The sequence below is a fragment of the Babylonia areolata genome, chromosome 29 (genome assembly GCF_041734735.1).
Source record: "Babylonia areolata isolate BAREFJ2019XMU chromosome 29, ASM4173473v1, whole genome shotgun sequence".
NCBI lineage: Eukaryota > Metazoa > Mollusca > Gastropoda > Neogastropoda > Buccinidae > Babylonia > Babylonia areolata.
Window position 1 is genome coordinate 34,854,379 of NC_134904.1, and position 24,794 is coordinate 34,879,172.

At 43.5% G+C, this 24,794-nt stretch overlaps 1 protein-coding gene across 1 annotated transcript; it reads left to right on the plus strand.

Moving 5' to 3' along the window:
- The first annotated feature begins 11,513 nt into the window (after nt 1-11,513).
- LOC143275022 (uncharacterized) lies at nt 11,514-24,094 on the plus strand. The gene is made up of 8 exons (XM_076579085.1): nt 11,514-14,464; nt 14,663-14,935; nt 17,168-17,240; nt 18,033-18,203; nt 19,979-20,062; nt 20,470-20,640; nt 20,925-21,033; nt 22,315-24,094. Exons 1-8 carry the CDS (start codon nt 12,764-12,766, stop codon nt 24,092-24,094), a joined length of 4,362 nt encoding a protein of 1,453 aa, XP_076435200.1. The 5' UTR covers nt 11,514-12,763.
- Nucleotides 24,095-24,794: the final 700 nt, after the last annotated feature.

Consider the following 24,794-nt stretch of genomic DNA (forward strand, 5'->3'; position numbering starts at 1 on the left):
ACACACAGATAAACCAACAGTGACAGTGACACATACACACATACACGCACACACACAGTGACAGTCTCTCTCTCTCTCTCACACACACACACATAAAATATCACTTAGAGTGGAGAAACATAAACATGCACACACGCACAACACACATACACAACCCCAGAGCAGCATGATGACGCACAGTGTCAGGTACACCCACCCACCACGCACCTTTCACCACCTGTGACACCTTGTCCAGGTGAGGGTGTACCTTGCCGTTGTAGTGCACCGCGTTGACGCTGAAGATCAGTTTGGGCTGGATCTGGGTGAACCTCTCCAACACTCCCTGCAGGCAACAACAGAGGGGCACATAAGCATGTATGTATAGATAGATAGATAGACAGATAATGGTTAACTCTCTCCATACGAACGGCAAAAGAGACAACGTTAACAGCGTTTCACCCCAATTATCACCATCAAAATATTGCAAGCGGAAGGCTCTTATACTGAAGAGGTGAATGTTGACAAACAATACCACAATTCTGACGATGGAAGCTAAAGGTTGGGTCATTGAGACACCCACTGGACATCTGAGGGGGTCTGTGTAGAGGAGAAGAGAGGACTGGCCGTATTGAGTGAGTTAATGAACCCCAAGAAATAATTTTGTCCTCTGGTTTTTTTTCACTCTCAAAGTTTCACCCACAGGGATTCATCAGCAAAGCATCTTGTCTGTCAATTTTGTTGTTGTTGTCTCTTCTGAGAATCTACCCCCGTGGAATGAATTTCATGGAGTGGTGCCAGCAAGTCCAGGATTTATCTTGTGTTTTAGATATATATATATGTATGTATGTGTGTGTGTGTGTTTATATGTATGTATGCATTGTGTGTCCAGTCAAACAGGTACATTCTGGTGTGCATATCTTGTGTGCACAGTCTGCTAGGTACATTTTGGTGTTTACATACTGTGCATGATCAAACAGATACACACTGGTGCACATATCTAACACTGATGTAACGCAATCACACACACACACACACACACACGTGCCACCACACACATGCCCCCACACACATGCCTAAACACAAATGCACACGCACAAACAAATACATGTGGAAGAAATACTAACACAATAACAAAAACAAAAAATGCATCTACCTAACAACCCCCCTTCACGGAAAAGTAAGCAAGTGGGGGCGTGGAGGAGGACAGTCAACATTAAAAAAAATAATACATTTTTAAACCCTAACTTTATCACCACTCTCCCCCCATCAAATAATAAACCATCCTACTTCTGCACTACATACTAGACAAATCTTGCTGATACTCCAACACACACACACACACACACACACACACACACACCACATTTCTGATGCTCCCCAACACACAAAGTAAACACTGCTAGTATTCTGGGAAGTGTTTTCTTTTATACTTACGCATGCACACAAACATGTACACACACACACTCACACACTCACACTCACACACACACACACTTACACTCACTCACACACACACTCACACACACTCACACACACTCACACACACAAATAGGTAACTGATGCTTCTCTCCTGTAAATACTGCTGATACTCCAGGTACGTCACACTGACATCACACTGGCTGCTGGCTGCTGCATCAATAATTAGGTGGGAACAATATCAATCAGCTCTGTTGTCCTCTCCAACCCACCCCCTATACCCACCTGTGTCCCCCACCCCAGTCCACCTCCCCCATAAACCCGTCCCTATCCCCAGCTGTGTACAGGTTAATGGCCTCAAATGAACATTTTGACAAGTGTCAAATGCTTCTCTACATTAATCTTGCCAATGCTCCAGATACATATACCTCTCTCAGTGTTTGCTATTGCTGTATTCATTCCTTCTTCTTCTTCTTCTTCGATCATGGGCTGCAACTCCCACGTTCACTCGTATATGCGCGAGTGGGCTTTTACGTGTATGACCGTTTTTAACCCGCCTTGTAGGCAGCCATACTCCGCTTTTGGGGGTGTGCATGCTGGGTATGTTCTGGTTTTCATAACCCACTGAACGCTGACATGGATTACAGGATCTTTAACGTGCATATTTGATCTTCTGATTGCGTATACACACGAAGGGGGTTCAGGCACTAGCAGGTCTGCACATATGTTGACCTGGGAGATCGGAAAAATCTCCAACCTTTACCCACCAGGCGCCGTCACCGTGATTCGAACCCGGGACCCTCAGATTGAAAGTCCAACGCTTTAACCACTCGGCTATTGCGCCTGTCGTGTTCATTCCTAATTCCAATGTTTTGCTATGCAGCTAAAATATGTTGACCCATTCACCCTTGACATGAGGTCCTCATGGCCAATGACATTAAAGTGTCGTAGTGTCAAAGTCTCTCTCTCTCTCTCTCTCTCTCTCTCTTTAGATTAGGAATATCTGAATTGACAACGCATCGCTCAAGGTACAAATCGTTTAGTGAAAATGAGTTAGTCTGTCCATTGTGTGATGAATCCCAAGAAAATGAGGTACATTTTGTCCTTTGTTGCCTGGCACTAACAAATATTCGTGAAATGTTTATAAAACCAAAATATTACAAACATCCCTCCCTGTTTAGATTAAGTCTACTTATGTCGTCAAGCAATAGTAAGGAAGTTCGTGATTTTTCTTTGTTTTTGTATAAGGCTTTCAAACACAGAGAAATTGCTGTTTCGTGAAATGAATACGATTTTATGTTTTGTTATCTGTATTTATACTTGTTTGCACAATGTTCATGTGAACCCCTTCGCGTGGGGCTGAGGCCTATATGTGAATAAACCATTCCGTTCCGTTTCCGTTCTCTTTCTCTCCACTTTACCCTTTTCTTTTTTATGCGCCGTTTTTCTCTTTTGAGGACTGGATGAGGGAGGGAGAAAAAAAAAAAGAGCATTGTTTGCTTATTCTGTTTCCATCAGAAATAAAATTCATTCATTCATTCATTCATTCATTCTCTCCCATAAACACACGCACAGGTGAAACAGAGAAGAGACACGCAATCCAGGACATGCTGTTTATCACCTCTCCAATTACATGGAGCCAGACACAGTCAGAAAAGTAAGAGAAACACACACACACAAAAAAAGAAACTGATATAGGAAAGACCCTTCCCCCCTCGCCCCCCCCCCTCCCCCTCCTCTCCCTCTGCATTTCTGATTGTCAGGAAAATCCTGACACCCCACCATACACCCACTTTGTATATGGAATGTGTCCTGTGCATATGTTTGGGTTTTTTTGGTTGGTTTTTTTTTTTAGCCCATAGGGCTTGAGCTAAAAGAGCAATCACACATAAGTAATGCTTGTTCAACTACCCTCTTTGAAATAAATTCTTCGTTCAGTTAAGTTTCACATTTCATTTTTTTAACAAATTAAAAACTTGATATAGAATTGAAGAATATAATGCATATATTAACTTTAACCATGCCATTTTCTCTGCCAGATGGCTGCCTTACAAATTATTGATCACAAATAATTAGTAACCTGTTCATGATTAACGAAAATTAACCACCCATATTTATTTTCTTTTTATTGATATTCGTAAGAAATGATTGTGGTGTTCACTTGCTGTGAACGTGCTCAAAGATACTTGACAGTTTGTATTCCTTGACAGCTTGTGTAAGCTCTTAAGAAATGAATGATAATACTCCATGATGATAACCAACCAATGCATAGTCCAGTTGCTTGGCTGTTTTTGTCTATCAGAGTATTTATGTTGTTTTTTTTGGGTGTCTTTTTCTTTATAAATGTCCATTAAGATGTTGTTGTAAAATGTCAACCTATCAAAATGGAATTTTAAAAAAACTGTTATAAAAAAATAATAATAATAAAATAAAAAGTTTCTCATTTCATGACAGAACAGAGAGTGAAGCCCCACTGACCACTACACCAAAGTCTGGGGAGGTCGAACTCCAGATAGCTCCAATGCTGGCCGCTGCTAACATGGCCTCCACAGCTTCCACACAGTTTGGAATGTACCCTGCAACACCAAATCAAATCAAATCAAATTATGGTGCTTAGAGCCTCGCCGACCACTAAAGCCATCTCAAGGCTATCGCCACATTAATACCTACTACAAGGTTTAAAAAAAACAACAACAAGAAAACCTGCAATACCACACAGATTAAAAAAAAAAAAAAATTCAGATTATGATGCTTAGAGCCTCACCGAGCACTAAGGCCATCTCAAAGTTATCGCCACGTTGGCATCTACTTCGAGTCGAGGGTAATAAAGTACAATAAAAACTAACCACTGTTTCAAATTTTTATCTTAAGAAGTTTAAAAACCTTCCAGAGTTTAAAACATTCAAATCTGATTTAAAAAGTTCACTTCTTACAGGAAGTCCATTAGCGTCCACGAAGGGACATCACAAAACAAAGCGTTCAGAAAATATGCCGTGTAGTGTCTGTGTCTAACGTCATGCGGATCAAAGCACATGTTTCACAGTGAGAGGACCATCACAGGGAATACATCTCCTCGCCTCCTCCCCTGTTAACAAGTAAGCATGAGTAAGAAAAGTGTGCCCCGTGTGCAGCCTGCACAGCACAGACTCCTCCTTGCGATTCTTAACATCACACAGATCAAATCAAATCAAATCATGTTGCTTATACAGTTATAGCCCAGCCAACCACACAAGTGCCAGTTTTCAGGGCTGATCACCCATCAGTTCTTAAAACCAGTCAAAGAACACAAAATAATATCAAAACTAAGGCTGATTAAAGCAATGTAACACACTGAAACCATGTAAAAAATATTGTGACAGTAGAAAAAGATCACATCAACTATGTTTGTCTCAGGCCACGTAATAATTTGAATCAACTTTAAGACATTAAGTGATTAATACCAGGCAGGATGCAGTTCACAATGATCAATGCTACTGGGTGACCAAGTTCCTGGTGTTCTGCAAATTAATTGATCAATACAGATATTAACGCCTATCCTCAGTCAGAGACCAAGCTACTGGGTGATCAAATATTTTGTGTTCTGTAAACTGACTGATTGATATCTACTTCATTCATGGGCTGCAACTCCCACGTTCACTCGTATGTACACGAGTGGGCTTTTACGTGTATGACCGTTTTCACCCCGCCATCTAGGCAACCATACTCCATTTCCGGGGGTACTGATTGATATGATATTGGTATTCATATAGCACTTGTCTTTGGTCAAAGCTCTAACTCGTCTAAGCACTTAAAAGACACAGAGTCATTTGCACAACACACTGCCTACCTGGGTAGAACTGATTGAGAACTGCCTCTTAGTGCTCATCATTCGTTTTGTGTATAATTCAGTCAGGCTTCAGTCATGGGTGCACATACTCATGCACACACACACATGCATGCCATCAGCCTGACAACAAGTGTGGAATTTCTCTACTAAACATTTGCGGCAAGTTGCACAGTGTTATACTACTTACAAAGTGGATTGAACTAAATGAACAGATAAGGGAAGAGCAGGCTAGTTTTAGAGAAAATCAAAGTACCGAACACCTAAATCTCTATCACTTCTCCCACTAGCGCACATCCCTATCGGGTCCGTCAAGTCAGTGCACTTACCCACCACGCGGTCCCCCTTGCCAATGCCCATAGCTTTCATGGCGGCAGCAAAGCCAGCCACAGAGTCCCGCAGTTCTCTGTGAGTTTTCTTCTGCACCCCCCTCTGACCCTCACCTGATATATGTAAACCAAAAAACAAAAAAACAAAAAATCATCAAAAGCTGTTGTCATGCAACCAGTGCTCATTAATTTTCATAACTCAATCTCTCTCTCTCTCTCTCTCTCTCTTTAAATCCTAAGCGATGTTATGGAAATTGTGTTCATTAATCTTTATGACTCGAGTCAATACATAATTTCAAAACCAACTGATATGTTACAATGTACAACTTACTTAAAACATTTTCATAAAATAGAATATAAAAAATTAAAAACAGGAAAAAGAGACATTTTTTTTCTATATTACTTTAATCAAATCAAGTCCATCATATCAAAACCAAATATGTGCTACAGTACCAAAATCATATCAAATATATAAATTTTGTATGTAACTCAATTCAAAGCATCAACATTTCATATTCTTACAACCATACATAACTCAAAACTGTATGTGCTTAAAATATGATCAAATTCCAACTGGAATTTCCATTAACAAAAGTTCACATGTGTGTACAGACACACAAGCTCAATTGTTATGAAAATACACACATATACTTGAGACAAACCATAACTAAATACTGCCCCACAATGTACCTATTTTTCTACCCCTTCTTCATAAGTCACCTGTGGCATAAATGGCTGTGCAATCATCATTGAAGCGCAGCAAATTTTCAGCAAAATTGAGCCGACTTTCCTTGAACCATTCTGGAATATCACTGATGGATTTTGCCGTGTCAACCACCTGAAAGCACACACACACACACACACACACACACACACACACACACACACAATCATGTTCCACATAACCATATCAGGGCACTCATGCACACAGATGGATACAAACTTATGCAAACACATTCATACATGTTCAGATGAGCACATATAAACAGTGTGTATACATACATACATACATACATACATACACACCAACATACGCATGCACAGAGACATTGACACACCACCACCTCTCCACTGCACCCCCCCATGCAAATGAATGCTCACACACAAATCAAATTATAGTGCTTAGAGCCTCACCGACCATTAAGGCCATCTCAAGGCTATCACCATGTTAGCATCTACTTCAAGTTGAGGGCAGAAAAGTACAATAAAATCGAATAACTGCTTCAATCTTTTTACTCTAAAAGTTTTTTGGGTTTTTTTAACTTCCAGAGTTTAAAATATTCAAATCTGATGCTCACACACATAAAAGATGCACACACACACACACACACACACACACACACACACACACACACACACACACACAGGTGTGCCACACATAAAAAAAAGTTGTGTTTGCCCATTTGACAACAACGGGCCATCTCAGGACTGAAAACTTAATTCATCTTTTAAAGTACATTTCTTTTTTATTTTATTTTCTTTTTTTTAATTCTTTTTATGTAGTTCAAATCAAACTGAATCATGTTTATGTCAAACTGAATCATAACTCAGGCAACTGCAATGAGGCTATTTCAGAGCTGAACACATATCAGTTCTTAAAACCAGTCAAAAAGAAACTGAAAAAAAAGGTGTCAATTAAAGGTCAAATAAAATCAGCATATGATATTATGCTTTATACTGCGAGGCCTGCCCGACCAATGCATAAAACCAACATACTGGCTTTGACAGCCAATTAAAGGGTAAAAATTTATATACCAACCCTGGAGATACTGCAATAACAGGCCAACCAATGGTCAAGGTGAAGCAAGCCCCTGACACACAACATGGAGCTTCTTCACCTTTCAGAATAAAAGAATGTGTCAGGTAATAATGACCTGTACACAGCCTGCAGAGAATGGTGGCACAGGGAAAACCATACTTCTGCTCTAAAGGGCATGCTGTGGATACCATTGGAGGGTCAAATCAAATCAAATGATGGTGCATAGAGCCTCATTGACCACTAAGGCCATCAATGTGTCAGGTAACAATGACTTGTACACAGCCTGCAGAGGATGGAGGCACAGGAAAAACAATACTTCCTGTTCTAAAGGGCATGCTGTGGATACCACTGGAGGATCAAATCAAATCAAATGATGGTGCTTAGAGCCTCTCTGACCACTAAGGCCATCTCAAGGCTATCACCACATTAGCATCCATTTCAAGCCAAGGGTTAAAAAAGGGTACAATAAAAACTAATCTCTTTTCACTCAAAAAGTTAAAAAAAATCTCCCAGAGTTTAAAACATTCAAATCTGATTTTAAAGTTAATTTTTTCAAGAAGTCCATCTGCACCCACAGAGGGACATCACAAAGCAAAGTCTTCAGAGAATCTGCCATGTAATGTCTGTGTCCCATGTCATGCAGATCCCAGCAGTCAAGGAGCGCATGTTTCACAGTGAGAGGTTCATCACAGGAAATACATCAAGGGGCCACCTCACTCTTTAACAAGTAAGAATGAGCAAAACAAAGTCTGCCCCATGCAGTCTGCACAGCGCAGACTCCTCCACGCTGTGCAGCAAGGGTGTGACGGTTGGAGTTGTAAATCCAGGCAACCTGAGAGATGTCTGGACATGGCATGAGTGTTCTGGACACTGCAAAGGGACTAGAGCGAAGGGTGGTGATCAGTGTTGACAGAGAAGTCACTTACTCCAAGACCAGTACACCATGTCTCAATGACGGCATTAAAGGCAGTAACAGGTAGCTTGGTATCATGCAGATATCACAACAGTCAATAGAATATATTCTATACTGAGAGGCTAGTATGTACTGTACATAAACCCAGTATGCTGGTAAGGCCTTGACAGCCTTCCACAGGTAAAACTTTAAGGCTGATCTTGGAGATACTGCTTTAACAGGCCAAACCATGCTGAAGGGGAGCAAGCCCCTGACACTTCACCTGGCACTGACAAAAACAGACCAAGTCCAAGACAAGTGGAACAAAGTGAATGGTCTGGAAAGAAAGGTGGTGATCAGTGTTGGCAGAGAAGCTGGTTACTCCATGACTAAGTACCACACCATGCCTCGCTGTACATCAGAACTTGTTTATTTTAAGTGATCAAATCAAATCATGTTCATAACAGCATGTTTTATACTGAGAGACTGAGAGGCTGGTTGCATGACACACACCATGAAGCTGTTCAAACAATTCAAATCATGTTCTTTATTCCCTTCTGGCTACAAGGGGCCATCATCTTCTTTTTCAATTTTTTCTAAACATCAAATCAAATCCTGTTAGTCATAGCCAAGCAGGCCTTGAAAGCCTCCAACAGGTGCAGACTTATGGCTGACCATGGAGATACTGCTGTAACAGGCCAACCCATGGTGAAGTGGATCAAGCCCCTGACATGTCATTGGCATTGGCAAAAACAGATGGAGTCCCAGTCTCTGAGTGGGACACTGTGCAAGGACTTGAACGGATGGTAGTGATCTGTGTTGGCACAGAAGTCACTCCATGAAAGTTATCACACCTTGTCTCGCTTTACATCACAATCTACCGATCTTAGCAATATCCAGAACATGGCACTGGCAATCACGGACCACACGTCCATCACCAATCACAACAATGTCTTGGGACTAGAAAGGAGAGTGATGATCAGTGTTGACAGAGAAGTCAGTTACCCCATGACCAAGTACCACACCATCCCTAACAACTCCTTTGTATCCAGTGATTAAATCCCCCCCCCCCCCCCACACACACACACACCCCTCCCACCCCCAAATGAATCTCACACACAAATCAAATTGTAGAGCTTAGAGCCTCACCAACCATTAAGGCCATCTCAAGGCTATCACCATGTTAGCATCTTCTTCAAGTCAAGGGTAGAAAAGTACAATAAAATTGAATAACTGCTTCAATCTTTTCACTCTAAACGTTTTGGGGTTTTTTAACTTCCAGAGTTTAAAATATTCAAATCTGATGCTCACACACACATAAAAGATGCACACATATGCGCACACACACACACACACACACACACACAGAGGTATGCCAAACATATAAAAAAAAGTTGTGATTGCTCATTTGACCACAATGGGCCATCTCAGGACTGAAAACTTAATTCATCTTTTAAAGTACATTTCTTTATATTTTTACAGTTCAAATCAAACTGAATCATTTTTATAACCCAAGCAACTGCAATGGGGATATTTCAGGGCTGAACACATCAGTTCTTAAAAACCAGGCAAAAGAAACCAAAAAGGCTGTCAATTAAAGGTCAAATAAAATCATATGCTTTATACTGTGAGGCCTGCCTGACCTATGCATAAAACTAATATACTGGTCAGGCTTTGACAGCCAATTAAAGGGTAAAAATTTATATACCAATAACAGGCCAACCAATGGTCAAGGTGAAGCAAGCCCCTGACACACAACATGGAGCTTCTTCACCTTTCAGAATAAAAGAATGTGTCAGGTAACAATGACCTGTACACAGCCTTCGGAGGATGGTGGCACAGGGAAAACCATACTTCTGCTTCTAAAGGGCATGCTGTGGATACCACTGGAGGGTCAAATCAAATCAAATGATGGTGCTTAGAGCCTCGCCAACCACTAAGGCCATCTCAAGGCTATCACCACATTAGCATCCATTTCAAGCCAAGGGTAAAAAAAAAAAAAGGTACAATAAAAACAAATCCCTGCATCAATCTTTTCACTCAAAAAGTTTTAAAATCTCCCAGAGTTTAAAACATTCAAATCTGATTTTAAAGTTATTTTTTTCAAGAAGTCCATCTGTACCCACAGAGGGACATCACGAAGCAAAGTCTTCAGAGAATCTGCCGTGTAATGTCTGTGTCCCATGTCATGCAGATCCCAGCAGTCAAGGAGCGCATGTTTCACAGTTAGAGGTTCATCACAGGAAATACATCAAGGGGCCACCTCACTCATTAACAAGTAAGAATGAGCAAAAAAAGGTCTGCCCCATGCAGTCTACACAGCGCAGACTCCTCCATGCTGTGCAGCAAGGGTGTGCCGCTTGTTGTTGTAAATCCAGGCAACCTGAGAGATGTCTGGACATGGCATGAGTGTTCTGGACACTGCAAAGGGACTAGAGCAGCGGGTAGTGATCAGTATTGACAGAGAAGTCACTTACTCCAAGACCAGTACACCATGTCTCAATGACGGCATTAAAGGCAGTAACAGGTAGCTTGGTATCATGCAGATATCACAACAGTCAATAGAATATATTCTATACTGAGAGGCTAGTATGTACTGTACATAAACCCAGTATGCTGGTAAGGCCTTGACAGCCTTCCACAGGTAAAACTTTAAGGCTGATCTTGGAGATACTGCTTTAACAGGCCAAACCATGCTGAAGGGGAGCAAGCCCCTGACACTTCACCTGGCACTGACAAAAACAGACCAAGTCCAAGACAAGTGGAACAAAGTGAATGGTCTGGAAAGAAAGGTGGTGATCAGTGTTGGCAGAGAAGTTGGTTACTCCATGACTAAGTACCACACCATGCCTCGCTGTACATCAGAACTTGTTTATTTTAAGTGATCAAATCAAATCATGTTCATAACAGCATGTTTTATACTGAGAGACTGAGAGGCTGGTTGCATGACACACACCATGAAGCTGTTCAAACAATTCAAATCATGTTCTTTATTCCCTTCTGACTACAAGGGGACATCATCTTCTTTTTCAATTTTTTCTAAACATCAAATCAAATCCTGTTAGTCATAGCCAAGCAGGCCTTGAAAGCCTCCAACAGGTGCAGACTTATGGCTGACCATGGAGATACTGCTGTAACAGGCCAACCCATGGTGAAGTGGATCAAGCCCCTGACATGTCATTGGCATTGGCAAAAACAGATGGAGTCCCAGTCTCTGAGTGGGACACTGTGCAAGGACTTGAACGGATGGTAGTGATCTGTGTTGGCACAGAAGTCACTCCATTAAAGTTATCACACCTTGTCTCGCTTTAGGGTTAGTGTGGGCATATACGACATGTGTTCAAATGCGGCACCAGCTCCCTACTTTCACTTTCAACATAATGTATCTGTAATGCTCCTTGGCTAGCAGTGCCAGGCGTTGAAGCTTTTAGTAGCCAATAAAATCATCTTTTCTTTCCACCAATCAGGTTTATCAAAAGTTTTGCGCGCTTTTCGCAGCACGTGTGTTTTGCGACTAGACTACTGCACACGACGTGACACGAGCTACTGCAGCCACTTGCAAAAAAATTCAACGGTCCTGAAAACCTGCACCAGTTTGGATCAAAAGTAAGTTTAGTTCACTGGCATGTGTAATAAACTGTTGTCTTCGATTCTTAAGGCTTTGAAGTCTAATTTGATGTAGTATGCATGAGATTTTGATGCAAGGTTTTTCTATATTTAAAGTCTGAAACACTGTCGCAATTGCACACACCACATTCAGCCAATGTGTGCAATTGCGACAGCCACTTTCATTTTATTTTATCTCATTGAATCTTGCGCTTAATTCGTGTGTATGTGTGTGTGTGTGTGTGTGTGTGTGTGTGTGTGTGTGTGTGTGTGTGTGTGTGTGCTCGTTTGTGAATCTGGCCCAAGGTTGCACAAATAAATCCTCCTTCTGAAAGTTCTGAGCTTGAATCTTATTCTTTGACTCTGCCTTCCCCTCTGCTTTGTTGCGTTCTTGATCTTTCTGTCCAGTTTTTCCCCTACCTACCCCTCTCAATGCTCCATCTATTATTTCAGGTGCAGACATGTCATTATTGAAAGCGCTTCGCCAACGGGAGTATAGTGCCGTTTCCAGCCTGGCTAACCCCCTCACATTGCATGCCCAATCCACACTGGACAAGCTGTTGAGAGACGAGTGGTACTTTGACCATGGGTACCTGGGGGTCATCTGTGCCAAGCTAAAGGAGTTGGCCAGCACATGCACTGCAGTTCGTGACTGCATTTTAATGGAAACAGCCAGATATGAAGCCGAGGAGGCTGACAATCCGGACCTGGTCAAGAGCGTCGTGTGTTTGGCACAGCATGTGTGTCAAAATTTTCAGAATATAGAACTCAAGGACCAAGTGATGGAAGGCCTTGAGAAAGAATTGGAAGAGATGGAGACGTTGTGTGATGACATCAGAATGAATACCCTGTAATCATGTTGTCTTCCCCCTTTTTTTACCAGTATTATATGTTTTCTTTCTGCTTCAAATTAAAGCCGTATTTTCAGTTCATCTAATGTGTTTTGTGTGTTTTGTAGGATGCCAGGAAGAAGAAAATACACCCCTGAAGCACTGGTTGAAGCTGTTGAAGCTGTGAAATCTGGTGCAATGAGCACCAGTAGAGCCGCCAAAGTTTTTGGTGTCCCAAGAACTACAATTGTTGACAGGAAAACGGGAAAACGTACCAGCACACCAAAAAGGGGTAGAAAATGCTCAATTCCTCTACATCTTGAAAAGAAAGTTGTGGATAAGGTAATGGCCGCTGCTGAAAGTGGATTCCCCCTGACAAAACGACAAGTCCTCATAAGAATGGGAACACTAGCAAAAACTCTGAAGCTGAAGACTCAGTTCCGGGGTGTTCCTGGCAACGACTATTGGCGTGGTCTGAAGGAAAGATTCCCTAAGCTACGGCTGCGGTCTGCAGAATCCCTCTCTGTGTCAAGGATGCGGATGATGAACAGAGTAGTTGTTGAAAACTACTTTCGTGACTATGGGGATCTGGTAAACAAGCTGGGCATTGCTAAAAATCCAGAGAGGATCTGGAATGCCGATGAGTCTGGAATCACCTTTCAGCATGATCCCGTCAAGGTGGTCGCCGGAGCAGGCTCGAAAGTGAGTGCTGGGACGAGCCAGAATAGGGACAACATAACCATAATGGCCACGATCAATGCTGCTGGCCAAGCAATGCCGCCTATGATCATTGCCAAAGGCAAAACGTCCAACTCGCTGCACAAATTTGCAACATACGATGCCCCACATCAGTCTGTGTGGACGTACCAGGCTAGTGGCTGGATGACAGAGAACATCAGCAAGAAATGGTTTGATGATGTTTTTCTGAAATTCTGTGGTCCGGAACGACCACAGTTGCTACTGCTGGATGGCCATTCTTCGCATGAAGTTATTGACCTTTTGGAAAAGGCACAACAGGAAAACATCCACGTCATGGCTCTGCCACCCCACACCACACATTTTCTACAGCCTCTCGATAGAGGTGTGTTCGGCCCCTTAAAGAAGCACTACAACCGAGAGTGCACAGAGTTCCTGTCACAAAGTACCATTCACGCTGTGAACAAAACAAGCTGGCCAAAATTGTTCAATCTGGCATGGTCAGCCACGATGAGGCAGGAGGTGATCACAAACGCATTTGCTGCAACAGGCCTTTACCCCTTCAAACCTGAGGTCATTCCCAAGGAAGCATTTGCACCCAGCGAAGCTATGTTTGCTGAAGATTCATCTTCTATACCTCTGCCATCAACATCCACGGCGACCATCACTGCAGCTCCTCAGCCTGTACCTCTGCCATCAACATCCACGGCGACCATCACTGCAGCTCCTCAGCCTGTACCTCTGCCATCAACATCCACGGCGACCATCACTGCAGCTCCTCAGCCTGTACCTCTGCCATCAACACCCACGGCGACCATCACTGCAGCTCCTCAGCCTGTACCTCTGCCATCAACACCCACGGCGACCATCACTGCAGCTCCTCAGCCTGTACCTCTGCCATCAATACCCACGGCGACCATTACTGCAGCTCCTCAGCCTGTACCTCTGCCATCAACATCCACGGCGTCCATCACTGCAGCTCCACTGATAGCAGATGAAACACTTAACTGGAATGCCTCCTCACCACACAGCACTATCGGAACAGCAGACATCACTCCTGCCTCCGAATCTGGCCACTCCAGCCAGATGTCCGATTCAGACCCCTTTCTTTCGTTCCAAGGCCTGACTAAGCGCGTTGGGTTACGCTGCTGGTCAGGCATCTGCTTGGCAGATGTGGTGTAGCGTATATGGTTTTGTCCGAACGCAGTGACGCCTCCTTGAGCTACTGAAACTGAAACTCTTTCGCCAGCTGTCTTGGATTTTGTCTGTACCCTTGATTCTTCCTTGTCCTTCTCAACTTCTCCTCTTGACCCTGATAACCTTGGCTCCAAGGATGTGCTCCAAAGAGAAAACATGGAATTGGGGGCAGTACCAGTAGCTTCCGACATCAGCAATTTGTTAAGCATGGTCACCCAGTCTGACACCGAGCTCAACTTTGAGGTGGTGCCAGATCCTGATGCTGCAGTAGCTGAGCTGTTCTCTGCATCACCTCCATCTGCCAAGCCAACACCAACCCCGAAACGGAAGTCAAAAGCCATAACTACGCACCGACTGATGACCAGTGATGAAGTCATCATGGAGAAAAAACGAAAAGAAGAGGAGAAAGTAAGGAAAGCAGAAGAGAAGGAAGCAAGAAAGCAGCAACGGATGCTGAAGAAGATGACCCAAACAAATAAATCCAAAAAGAAATGAGAAAATTTCTCTGTCTCTCTGCCTCCCTGTTAGTTTTTCTTCGAACCTCTCTCTCTTCTCTTCTTTTCCCCCTTCCTCACCACACACACACACACACACACACACACACACACACACACACACACACAACAGAGGTACGCATGCACGCACGCAAGCACGCACACACACACACACACACACACACACACACACACACACACACACACACACACACACAACAGAGGTACGCATGCACGCACGCAAGCACGCACACAAACACACACACACACACACACCGCACACACACACACACACACACACACACACACACACACACACACACACACACACACACACAGAGTCTCAAACATCTTATTAAAAAATAGGCCCTAAGTGCACTCTACTTTTGTCATGACTGAAAGACATTAAAATTATCCAGTCTGAAATCGATCTTTTGAGTGATTGCGTGCAACTGCAAGAACTGTACGTCAGTATGAAATGTATGTATGTATGAAACAGCTTAGCCTAATCCTATTTGTGCACCATCTGTCTGTCTGTCTGTCTGTCTGTCTGTCTCTCTCTCTCTCTCTCTCTCTCTCTCTCTCTCTCTCTCTCTCTCTCAACTCCCCCTCACACCCAGCAGGAACCGTCGCATCCAAATCAACTGCACCGAAAACAAAAAACAGATTTAGTGACAGTGGGTTAGGGTTAGAATTATGGTTAAACCTCTAACCCTAATCCCACAGTACATCTGAAACTTGTTCATGTTCAAAGTGGCAAATGAAAACTCTCAGTACTTGTTGCGATTTTTTTTTAACGATGCAACTTTTTTTCGATGCGACAGACAGCGCATATGTTTAGAATACTGACTGTAGGTTGCGAAAAGGGACGAAATAGGCCTACCTTATACTCCAGGCCTAAGTAAAATAAAACCCAGAAGGTAGACTGTCGCATTTGAACATGCATGACGTATTTGCCAGCATACCCCTGTTGTATTTGAACACACAGTATCGTATTTGAACATACCCACCCCAAGGCTGTTTTAACACCTATACTGTCTAGCAAACGTGCTTTTGAGATCGCAGACATCACTCTAGCCAATCAGAAGAGGCTACAGTTGAACCTGATAATCGCTAGCCAAAGGAGTAACGTATCTATTTTGAGCAAACGGTCTTCCCGTAGAGACCAAAAATATAACTGTCGCAAAAGCCCACACTAACCCTACATCACAATCTACCGATCTTAGCAATATCCAGAACATGGCACTGGCAATCACGGACCACACGTCCATCACCAATCACAACAATGTCTTGGGACTAGAAAGGAGAGTGATGATCAGTGTTGACAGAGAAGTCAGTTACCCCATGACCAGGTACCACACCATACCTAACAACTCCTTTGTATCCAGTGATTAAATCCCCCACACACACACACACACACCCACACCCCTCCCACCCCCAAATGAATCTCACACACAAATCAAATTGTAGAGCTTAGAGCCTCACCAACCATTAAGGCCATCTCAAGGCTATCACCATGTTAGCATCTACTTCAAGTCAAGGGTAGAAAAGTACAATAAAATTGAATAACTGCTTCAATCTTTTCACTCTAAACGTTTTGGGGTTTTTTAACTTCCAGAGTTTAAAATATTCAAATCTGATGCTCACACACACATAAAAGATGCACACATATGCGCACACACACACACACACACAGGTATGCCAAACATATAAAAAAAAGTTGTGATTGCCCATTTGACCACAATGGGCCATCTCAGGACTGAAAACTTAATTCATCTTTTAAAGTACATTTCTTTATATTTTTACAGTTCAAATCAAACTGAATCATGTTTATAACCCAGGCAACTGCAATGGGGCCATTTCAGGGCTGAACACATCAGTTCTTAAAAACCAGGCAAAAGAAACCGAAAAGGCTGTCAATTAAAGGTCAAATAAAATCATATGCTTTATACTGTGAAGCCTGCCTGACCTATGCATAAAACTAATATACTGGTCAGGCTTTGACAGCCAATTAAAGGGTAAAAATTTATATACCAATAACAGGCCAACCAATGGTCAAGGTGAAGCAAGCCCCTGACAAACAACATGGAGCTTCTTCACCTTTCAGAATAAAAGAATGTGTCAGGTAACAATGACCTGTACACAGCCTGCGGAGGATGGTGGCACAGGGAAAACCATACTTCTGCTTCTAAAGGGCATGCTGTGGATACCACTGGAGGGTCAAATCAAATCAAATGATGGTGCTTAGAGCCTCGCCAACCACTAAGGCCATCTCAAGGCTATCACCACATTAGCATCCATTTCAAGCCAAGGGTAAAAAAAAAAAAAAAAGGTACAATAAAAACAAATCCCTGCATCAATCTTTTCACTCAAAAAGTTTTAAAATCTCCCAGAGTTTAAAACATTCAAATCTGATTTTAAAGTTATTTTTTTCAAGAAGTCCATCTGTACCCACGGAGGGACATCACGAAGCAAAGTCTTCAGAGAATCTGCCGTGTAATGTCTGTGTCCCATGTCATGCAGATCCCAGCAGTCAAGGAGTGCATGTTTCACAGTGAGAGGTTTATCACAGGAAATACATCAAGGGGCCACCTCACTCTTTAACAAGAATGAGCGAAAAAAAAGTCTGCCCCATGCAGTCTGCACGGCGCAGACTCCTCCACGCTGTGCAGCAAGGGTGTGATGCTTGGAGTTGTAAATCCAGGCAACCTGAGAGATGTCTGGACATGGCATGAGTGTTCTGGACACTGCAAAGGGACTAGAGCGAAGGGTGGTGATCAGTGTTGACAGAGAAGTCACTTACTCCAAGACCAGTACACCATGTCTCAATGACGGCATTAAAGGCAGTAACAGGTAGCTTGGTATCATGCAGATATCACAACAGTCAATAGAATATATTCTATACTGAGAGGCTAGTATGTACTGTATATAAACCCAGTATGCTGGTAAGGCCTTGACAGCCTTCCACAGGTAAAACTTTAAGGCTGATCTTGGAGATACTGCTTTAACAGGCCAAACCATGCTGAAGGGGAGCAAGCCCCTGACACTTCACCTGGCACTGACAAAAACAGACCAAGTCCAAGACAAGTGGAACAAAGTGAATGGTCTGGAAAGAAAGGTGGTGATCAGTGTTGGCAGCGAAGTTGGTTACTCCATGACTAAGTGCCACACCATGCCTCGCTGTACATCAGAACTTGTTTATTTTAAGTGATCAAATCAAATCATGTTCATAACAGCATGTTTTATACTGAGAGACTGAGAGGCTGGTTGCATGACACACACCATGAAGCTGTTCAAACAATTCAAATCATGTTCTTTATTCCCTTCTGGCTACAAGGGGCCATCATCTTCTTTTTCAATTTTTTCTAAACATCAAATCATGTTGGTCATAGCCAAGCAGGCCTTGAAAGCCTCCAACAGGTGCAGACTTATGGCTGACCATGGAGATACTGCTGTAACAGGCCAACCCATGGTGAAGTGGATCAAGCCCCTGACATGTCATTGGCATTGGCAAAAACAGATGGAGTCCCAGTCTCTGAGTGGGACACTGTGCAAGGACTTGAACGGATGGTAGTGATCTGTGTTGGCACAGAAGTCACTCCATTAAAGTTATCACACCTTGTCTCGCTTTACATCACAATCTACCGATCTTAGCAATATCCAGAACATGGCACTGGCAATCACGGACCACACGTCCATCACCAATCACAACAATGTCTTGGGACTAGAAAGGAGAGTGATGATCAGTGTTGACAGAGAAGTCAGTTACCCCATGACCAAGTACCACACCATCCCTAACAACTCCTTTGTATCCAGTGATTAAATCCCCCCCCCACACACACACACACACACCCCTCCCACCCCCAAATGAATCTCACACACAAATCAAATTGTAGAGCTTAGAGCCTCACCAACCATTAAGGCCATCTCAAGGCTATCACCATGTTAGCATCTTCTTCAAGTCAAGGGTAGAAAAGTACAATAAAATTGAATAACTGCTTCAATCTTTTCACTCTAAACGTTTTGGGGTTTTTTAACTTCCAGAGTTTAAAATATTCAAATCTGATGCTCACACACACATAAAAGATGCACACATATGCGCACACACACACACACACACACACACACAGAGGTATGCCAAACATATAAAAAAAAGTTGTGATTGCTCATTTGACCACAATGGGCCATCTCAGGACTGAAAACTTAATTCATCTTTTAAAGTACATTTCTTTATATTTTTACAGTTCAAATCAAACTGAATCATGTTTATAACCCAAGCAACTGCAATGGGGATATTTCAGGGCTGAACACATCAGTTCTTAAAAACCAGGCAAAAGAAACCAAAAAGGCTGTCAATTAAAGGTCAAATAAAATCATATGCTTTATACTGTGAGGCCTGCCTGACCTATGCATAAAACTAATATACTGGTCAGGCTTTGACAGCCAATTAAAGGGTAAAAATTTATATACCAATAACAGGCCAACCAATGGTCAAGGTGAAGCAAGCCCCTGACACACAACATGGAGCTTCTTCACCTTTCAGAATAAAAGAATGTGTCAGGTAACAATGACCTGTACACAGCCTTCGGAGGATGGTGGCACAGGGAAAACCATACTTCTGCTTCTAAAGGGCATGCTGTGGATACCACTGGAGGGTCAAATCAAATCAAATGATGGTGCTTAGAGCCTCGCCAACCACTAAGGCCATCTCAAGGCTATCACCACATTAGCATCCATTTCAAGCCAAGGGTAAAAAAAAAAAAAAGGTACAATAAAAACAAATCCCTGCATCAATCTTTTCACTCAAAAAGTTTTAAAATCTCCCAGAGTTTAAAACATTCAAATCTGATTTTAAAGTTATTTTTTTCAAGAAGTCCATCTGTACCCACAGAGGGACATCACGAAGCAAAGTCTTCAGAGAATCTGCCGTGTAATGTCTGTGTCCCATGTCATGCAGATCCCAGCAGTCAAGGAGTGCATGTTTCACAGTTAGAGGTTCATCACAGGAAATACATCAAGGGGCCACCTCACTCATTAACAAGTAAGAATGAGCAAAAAAAGGTCTGCCCCATGCAGTCTACACAGCGCAGACTCCTCCATGCTGTGCAGCAAGGGTGTGCCGCTTGTTGTTGTAAATCCAGGCAACCTGAGAGATGTCTGGACATGGCATGAGTGTTCTGGACACTGCAAAGGGACTAGAGCAGCGGGTAGTGATCAGTATTGACAGAGAAGTCACTTACTCCAAGACCAGTACACCATGTCTCAATGACGGCATTAAAGGCAGTAACAGGTAGCTTGGTATCATGCAGATATCACAACAGTCAATAGAATATATTCTATACTGAGAGGCTAGTATGTACTGTACATAAACCCAGTATGCTGGTAAGGCCTTGACAGCCTTCCACAGGTAAAACTTTAAGGCTGATCTTGGAGATACTGCTTTAACAGGCCAAACCATGCTGAAGGGGAGCAAGCCCCTGACACTTCACCTGGCACTGACAAAAACAGACCAAGTCCAAGACAAGTGGAACAAAGTGAATGGTCTGGAAAGAAAGGTGGTGATCAGTGTTGGCAGAGAAGTTGGTTACTCCATGACTAAGTACCACACCATGCCTCGCTGTACATCAGAACTTGTTTATTTTAAGTGATCAAATCAAATCATGTTCATAACAGCATGTTTTATACTGAGAGACTGAGAGGCTGGTTGCATGACACACACCATGAAGCTGTTCAAACAATTCAAATCATGTTCTTTATTCCCTTCTGACTACAAGGGGACATCATCTTCTTTTTCAATTTTTTCTAAACATCAAATCAAATCCTGTTAGTCATAGCCAAGCAGGCCTTGAAAGCCTCCAACAGGTGCAGACTTATGGCTGACCATGGAGATACTGCTGTAACAGGCCAACCCATGGTGAAGTGGATCAAGCCCCTGACATGTCATTGGCATTGGCAAAAACAGATGGAGTCCCAGTCTCTGAGTGGGACACTGTGCAAGGACTTGAACGGATGGTAGTGATCTGTGTTGGCACAGAAGTCACTCCATTAAAGTTATCACACCTTGTCTCGCTTTAGGGTTAGTGTGGGCATATACGACATGTGTTCAAATGCGGCACCAGCTCCCTACTTTCACTTTCAACATAATGTATCTGTAATGCTCCTTGGCTAGCAGTGCCAGGCGTTGAAGCTTTTAGTAGCCAATAAAATCATCTTTTCTTTCCACCAATCAGGTTTATCAAAAGTTTTGCGCGCTTTTCGCAGCACGTGTGTTTTGCGACTAGACTACTGCACACGACGTGACACGAGCTACTGCAGCCACTTGCAAAAAAATTCAACGGTCCTGAAAACCTGCACCAGTTTGGATCAAAAGTAAGTTTAGTTCACTGGCATGTGTAATAAACTGTTGTCTTCGATTCTTAAGGCTTTGAAGTCTAATTTGATGTAGTATGCATGAGATTTTGATGCAAGGTTTTTCTATATTTAAAGTCTGAAACACTGTCGCAATTGCACACACCACATTCAGCCAATGTGTGCAATTGCGACAGCCACTTTCATTTTATTTTATCTCATTGAATCTTGCGCTTAATTCGTGTGTATGTGTGTGTGTGTGTGTGTGTGTGTGTGTGTGTGTGTGTGTGTGTGTGTGTGCTCGTTTGTGAATCTGGCCCAAGGTTGCACAAATAAATCCTCCTTCTGAAAGTTCTGAGCTTGAATCTTATTCTTTGACTCTGCCTTCCCCTCTGCTTTGTTGCGTTCTTGATCTTTCTGTCCAGTTTTTCCCCTACCTACCCCTCTCAATGCTCCATCTATTATTTCAGGTGCAGACATGTCATTATTGAAAGCGCTTCGCCAACGGGAGTATAGTGCCGTTTCCAGCCTGGCTAACCCCCTCACATTGCATGCCCAATCCACACTGGACAAGCTGTTGAGAGACGAGTGGTACTTTGACCATGGGTACCTGGGGGTCATCTGTGCCAAGCTAAAGGAGTTGGCCAGCACATGCACTGCAGTTCGTGACTGCATTTTAATGGAAACAGCCAGATATGAAGCCGAGGAGGCTGACAATCCGGACCTGGTCAAGAGCGTCGTGTGTTTGGCACAGCATGTGTGTCAAAATTTTCAGAATATAGAACTCAAGGACCAAGTGATGGAAGGCCTTGAGAAAGAATTGGAAGAGATGGAGACGTTGTGTGATGACATCAGAATGAATACCCTGTAATCATGTTGTCTTCCCCCTTTTTTTACCAGTATTATATGTTTTCTTTCTGCTTCAAATTAAAGCCGTATTTTCAGTTCATCTAATGTGTTTTGTGTGTTTTGTAGGATGCCAGGAAGAAGAAAATACACCCCTGAAGCACTGGTTGAAGCTGTTGAAGCTGTGAAATCTGGTGCAATGAGCACCAGTAGAGCCGCCAAAGTTTTTGGTGTCCCAAGAACTACAATTGTTGACAGGAAAACGGGAAAACGTACCAGCACACCAAAAAGGGGTAGAAAATGCTCAATTCCTCTACATCTTGAAAAGAAAGTTGTGGATAAGGTAATGGCCGCTGCTGAAAGTGGATTCCCCCTGACAAAACGACAAGTCCTCATAAGAATGGGAACACTAGCAAAAACTCTGAAGCTGAAGACTCAGTTCCGGGGTGTTCCTGGCAACGACTATTGGCGTGGTCTGAAGGAAAGATTCCCTAAGCTACGGCTGCGGTCTGCAGAATCCCTCTCTGTGTCAAGGATGCGGATGATGAACAGAGTAGTTGTTGAAAACTACTTTCGTGACTATGGGGATCTGGTAAACAAGCTGGGCATTGCTAAAAATCCAGAGAGGATCTGGAATGCCGATGAGTCTGGAATCACCTTTCAGCATGATCCCGTCAAGGTGGTCGCCGGAGCAGGCTCGAAAGTGAGTGCTGGGACGAGCCAGAATAGGGACAACATAACCATAATGGCCACGATCAATGCTGCTGGCCAAGCAATGCCGCCTATGATCATTGCCAAAGGCAAAACGTCCAACTCGCTGCACAAATTTGCAACATACGATGCCCCACATCAGTCTGTGTGGACGTACCAGGCTAGTGGCTGGATGACAGAGAACATCAGCAAGAAATGGTTTGATGATGTTTTTCTGAAATTCTGTGGTCCGGAACGACCACAGTTGCTACTGCTGGATGGCCATTCTTCGCATGAAGTTATTGACCTTTTGGAAAAGGCACAACAGGAAAACATCCACGTCATGGCTCTGCCACCCCACACCACACATTTTCTACAGCCTCTCGATAGAGGTGTGTTCGGCCCCTTAAAGAAGCACTACAACCGAGAGTGCACAGAGTTCCTGTCACAAAGTACCATTCACGCTGTGAACAAAACAAGCTGGCCAAAATTGTTCAATCTGGCATGGTCAGCCACGATGAGGCAGGAGGTGATCACAAACGCATTTGCTGCAACAGGCCTTTACCCCTTCAAACCTGAGGTCATTCCCAAGGAAGCATTTGCACCCAGCGAAGCTATGTTTGCTGAAGATTCATCTTCTATACCTCTGCCATCAACATCCACGGCGACCATCACTGCAGCTCCTCAGCCTGTACCTCTGCCATCAACATCCACGGCGACCATCACTGCAGCTCCTCAGCCTGTACCTCTGCCATCAACATCCACGGCGACCATCACTGCAGCTCCTCAGCCTGTACCTCTGCCATCAACACCCACGGCGACCATCACTGCAGCTCCTCAGCCTGTACCTCTGCCATCAACACCCACGGCGACCATCACTGCAGCTCCTCAGCCTGTACCTCTGCCATCAATACCCACGGCGACCATTACTGCAGCTCCTCAGCCTGTACCTCTGCCATCAACATCCACGGCGTCCATCACTGCAGCTCCACTGATAGCAGATGAAACACTTAACTGGAATGCCTCCTCACCACACAGCACTATCGGAACAGCAGACATCACTCCTGCCTCCGAATCTGGCCACTCCAGCCAGATGTCCGATTCAGACCCCTTTCTTTCGTTCCAAGGCCTGACTAAGCGCGTTGGGTTACGCTGCTGGTCAGGCATCTGCTTGGCAGATGTGGTGTAGCGTATATGGTTTTGTCCGAACGCAGTGACGCCTCCTTGAGCTACTGAAACTGAAACTCTTTCGCCAGCTGTCTTGGATTTTGTCTGTACCCTTGATTCTTCCTTGTCCTTCTCAACTTCTCCTCTTGACCCTGATAACCTTGGCTCCAAGGATGTGCTCCAAAGAGAAAACATGGAATTGGGGGCAGTACCAGTAGCTTCCGACATCAGCAATTTGTTAAGCATGGTCACCCAGTCTGACACCGAGCTCAACTTTGAGGTGGTGCCAGATCCTGATGCTGCAGTAGCTGAGCTGTTCTCTGCATCACCTCCATCTGCCAAGCCAACACCAACCCCGAAACGGAAGTCAAAAGCCATAACTACGCACCGACTGATGACCAGTGATGAAGTCATCATGGAGAAAAAACGAAAAGAAGAGGAGAAAGTAAGGAAAGCAGAAGAGAAGGAAGCAAGAAAGCAGCAACGGATGCTGAAGAAGATGACCCAAACAAATAAATCCAAAAAGAAATGAGAAAATTTCTCTGTCTCTCTGCCTCCCTGTTAGTTTTTCTTCGAACCTCTCTCTCTTCTCTTCTTTTCCCCCTTCCTCACCACACACACACACACACACACACACACACACACACACACACACACACAACAGAGGTACGCATGCACGCACGCAAGCACGCACACACACACACACACACACACACACACAC

Coding starts and splice junctions, on each gene's coding strand:
- LOC143275022 (XM_076579085.1), top strand. CDS start 12,764: ATGCCAGGAAGAAGAAAATACACCCCTGAAGCACTGGTTGAAGCTGTT. Junction 14,465..14,662: donor TCCAAGGCCTGACTAAGCGC/GTTGGGTTACGC, acceptor CTTGGCTCCAAG/GATGTGCTCCAAAGAGAAAA. Junction 17,241..18,032: donor GCTGTGGATACCACTGGAGG/GTCAAATCAAAT, acceptor CTGCTTTAACAG/GCCAAACCATGCTGAAGGGG.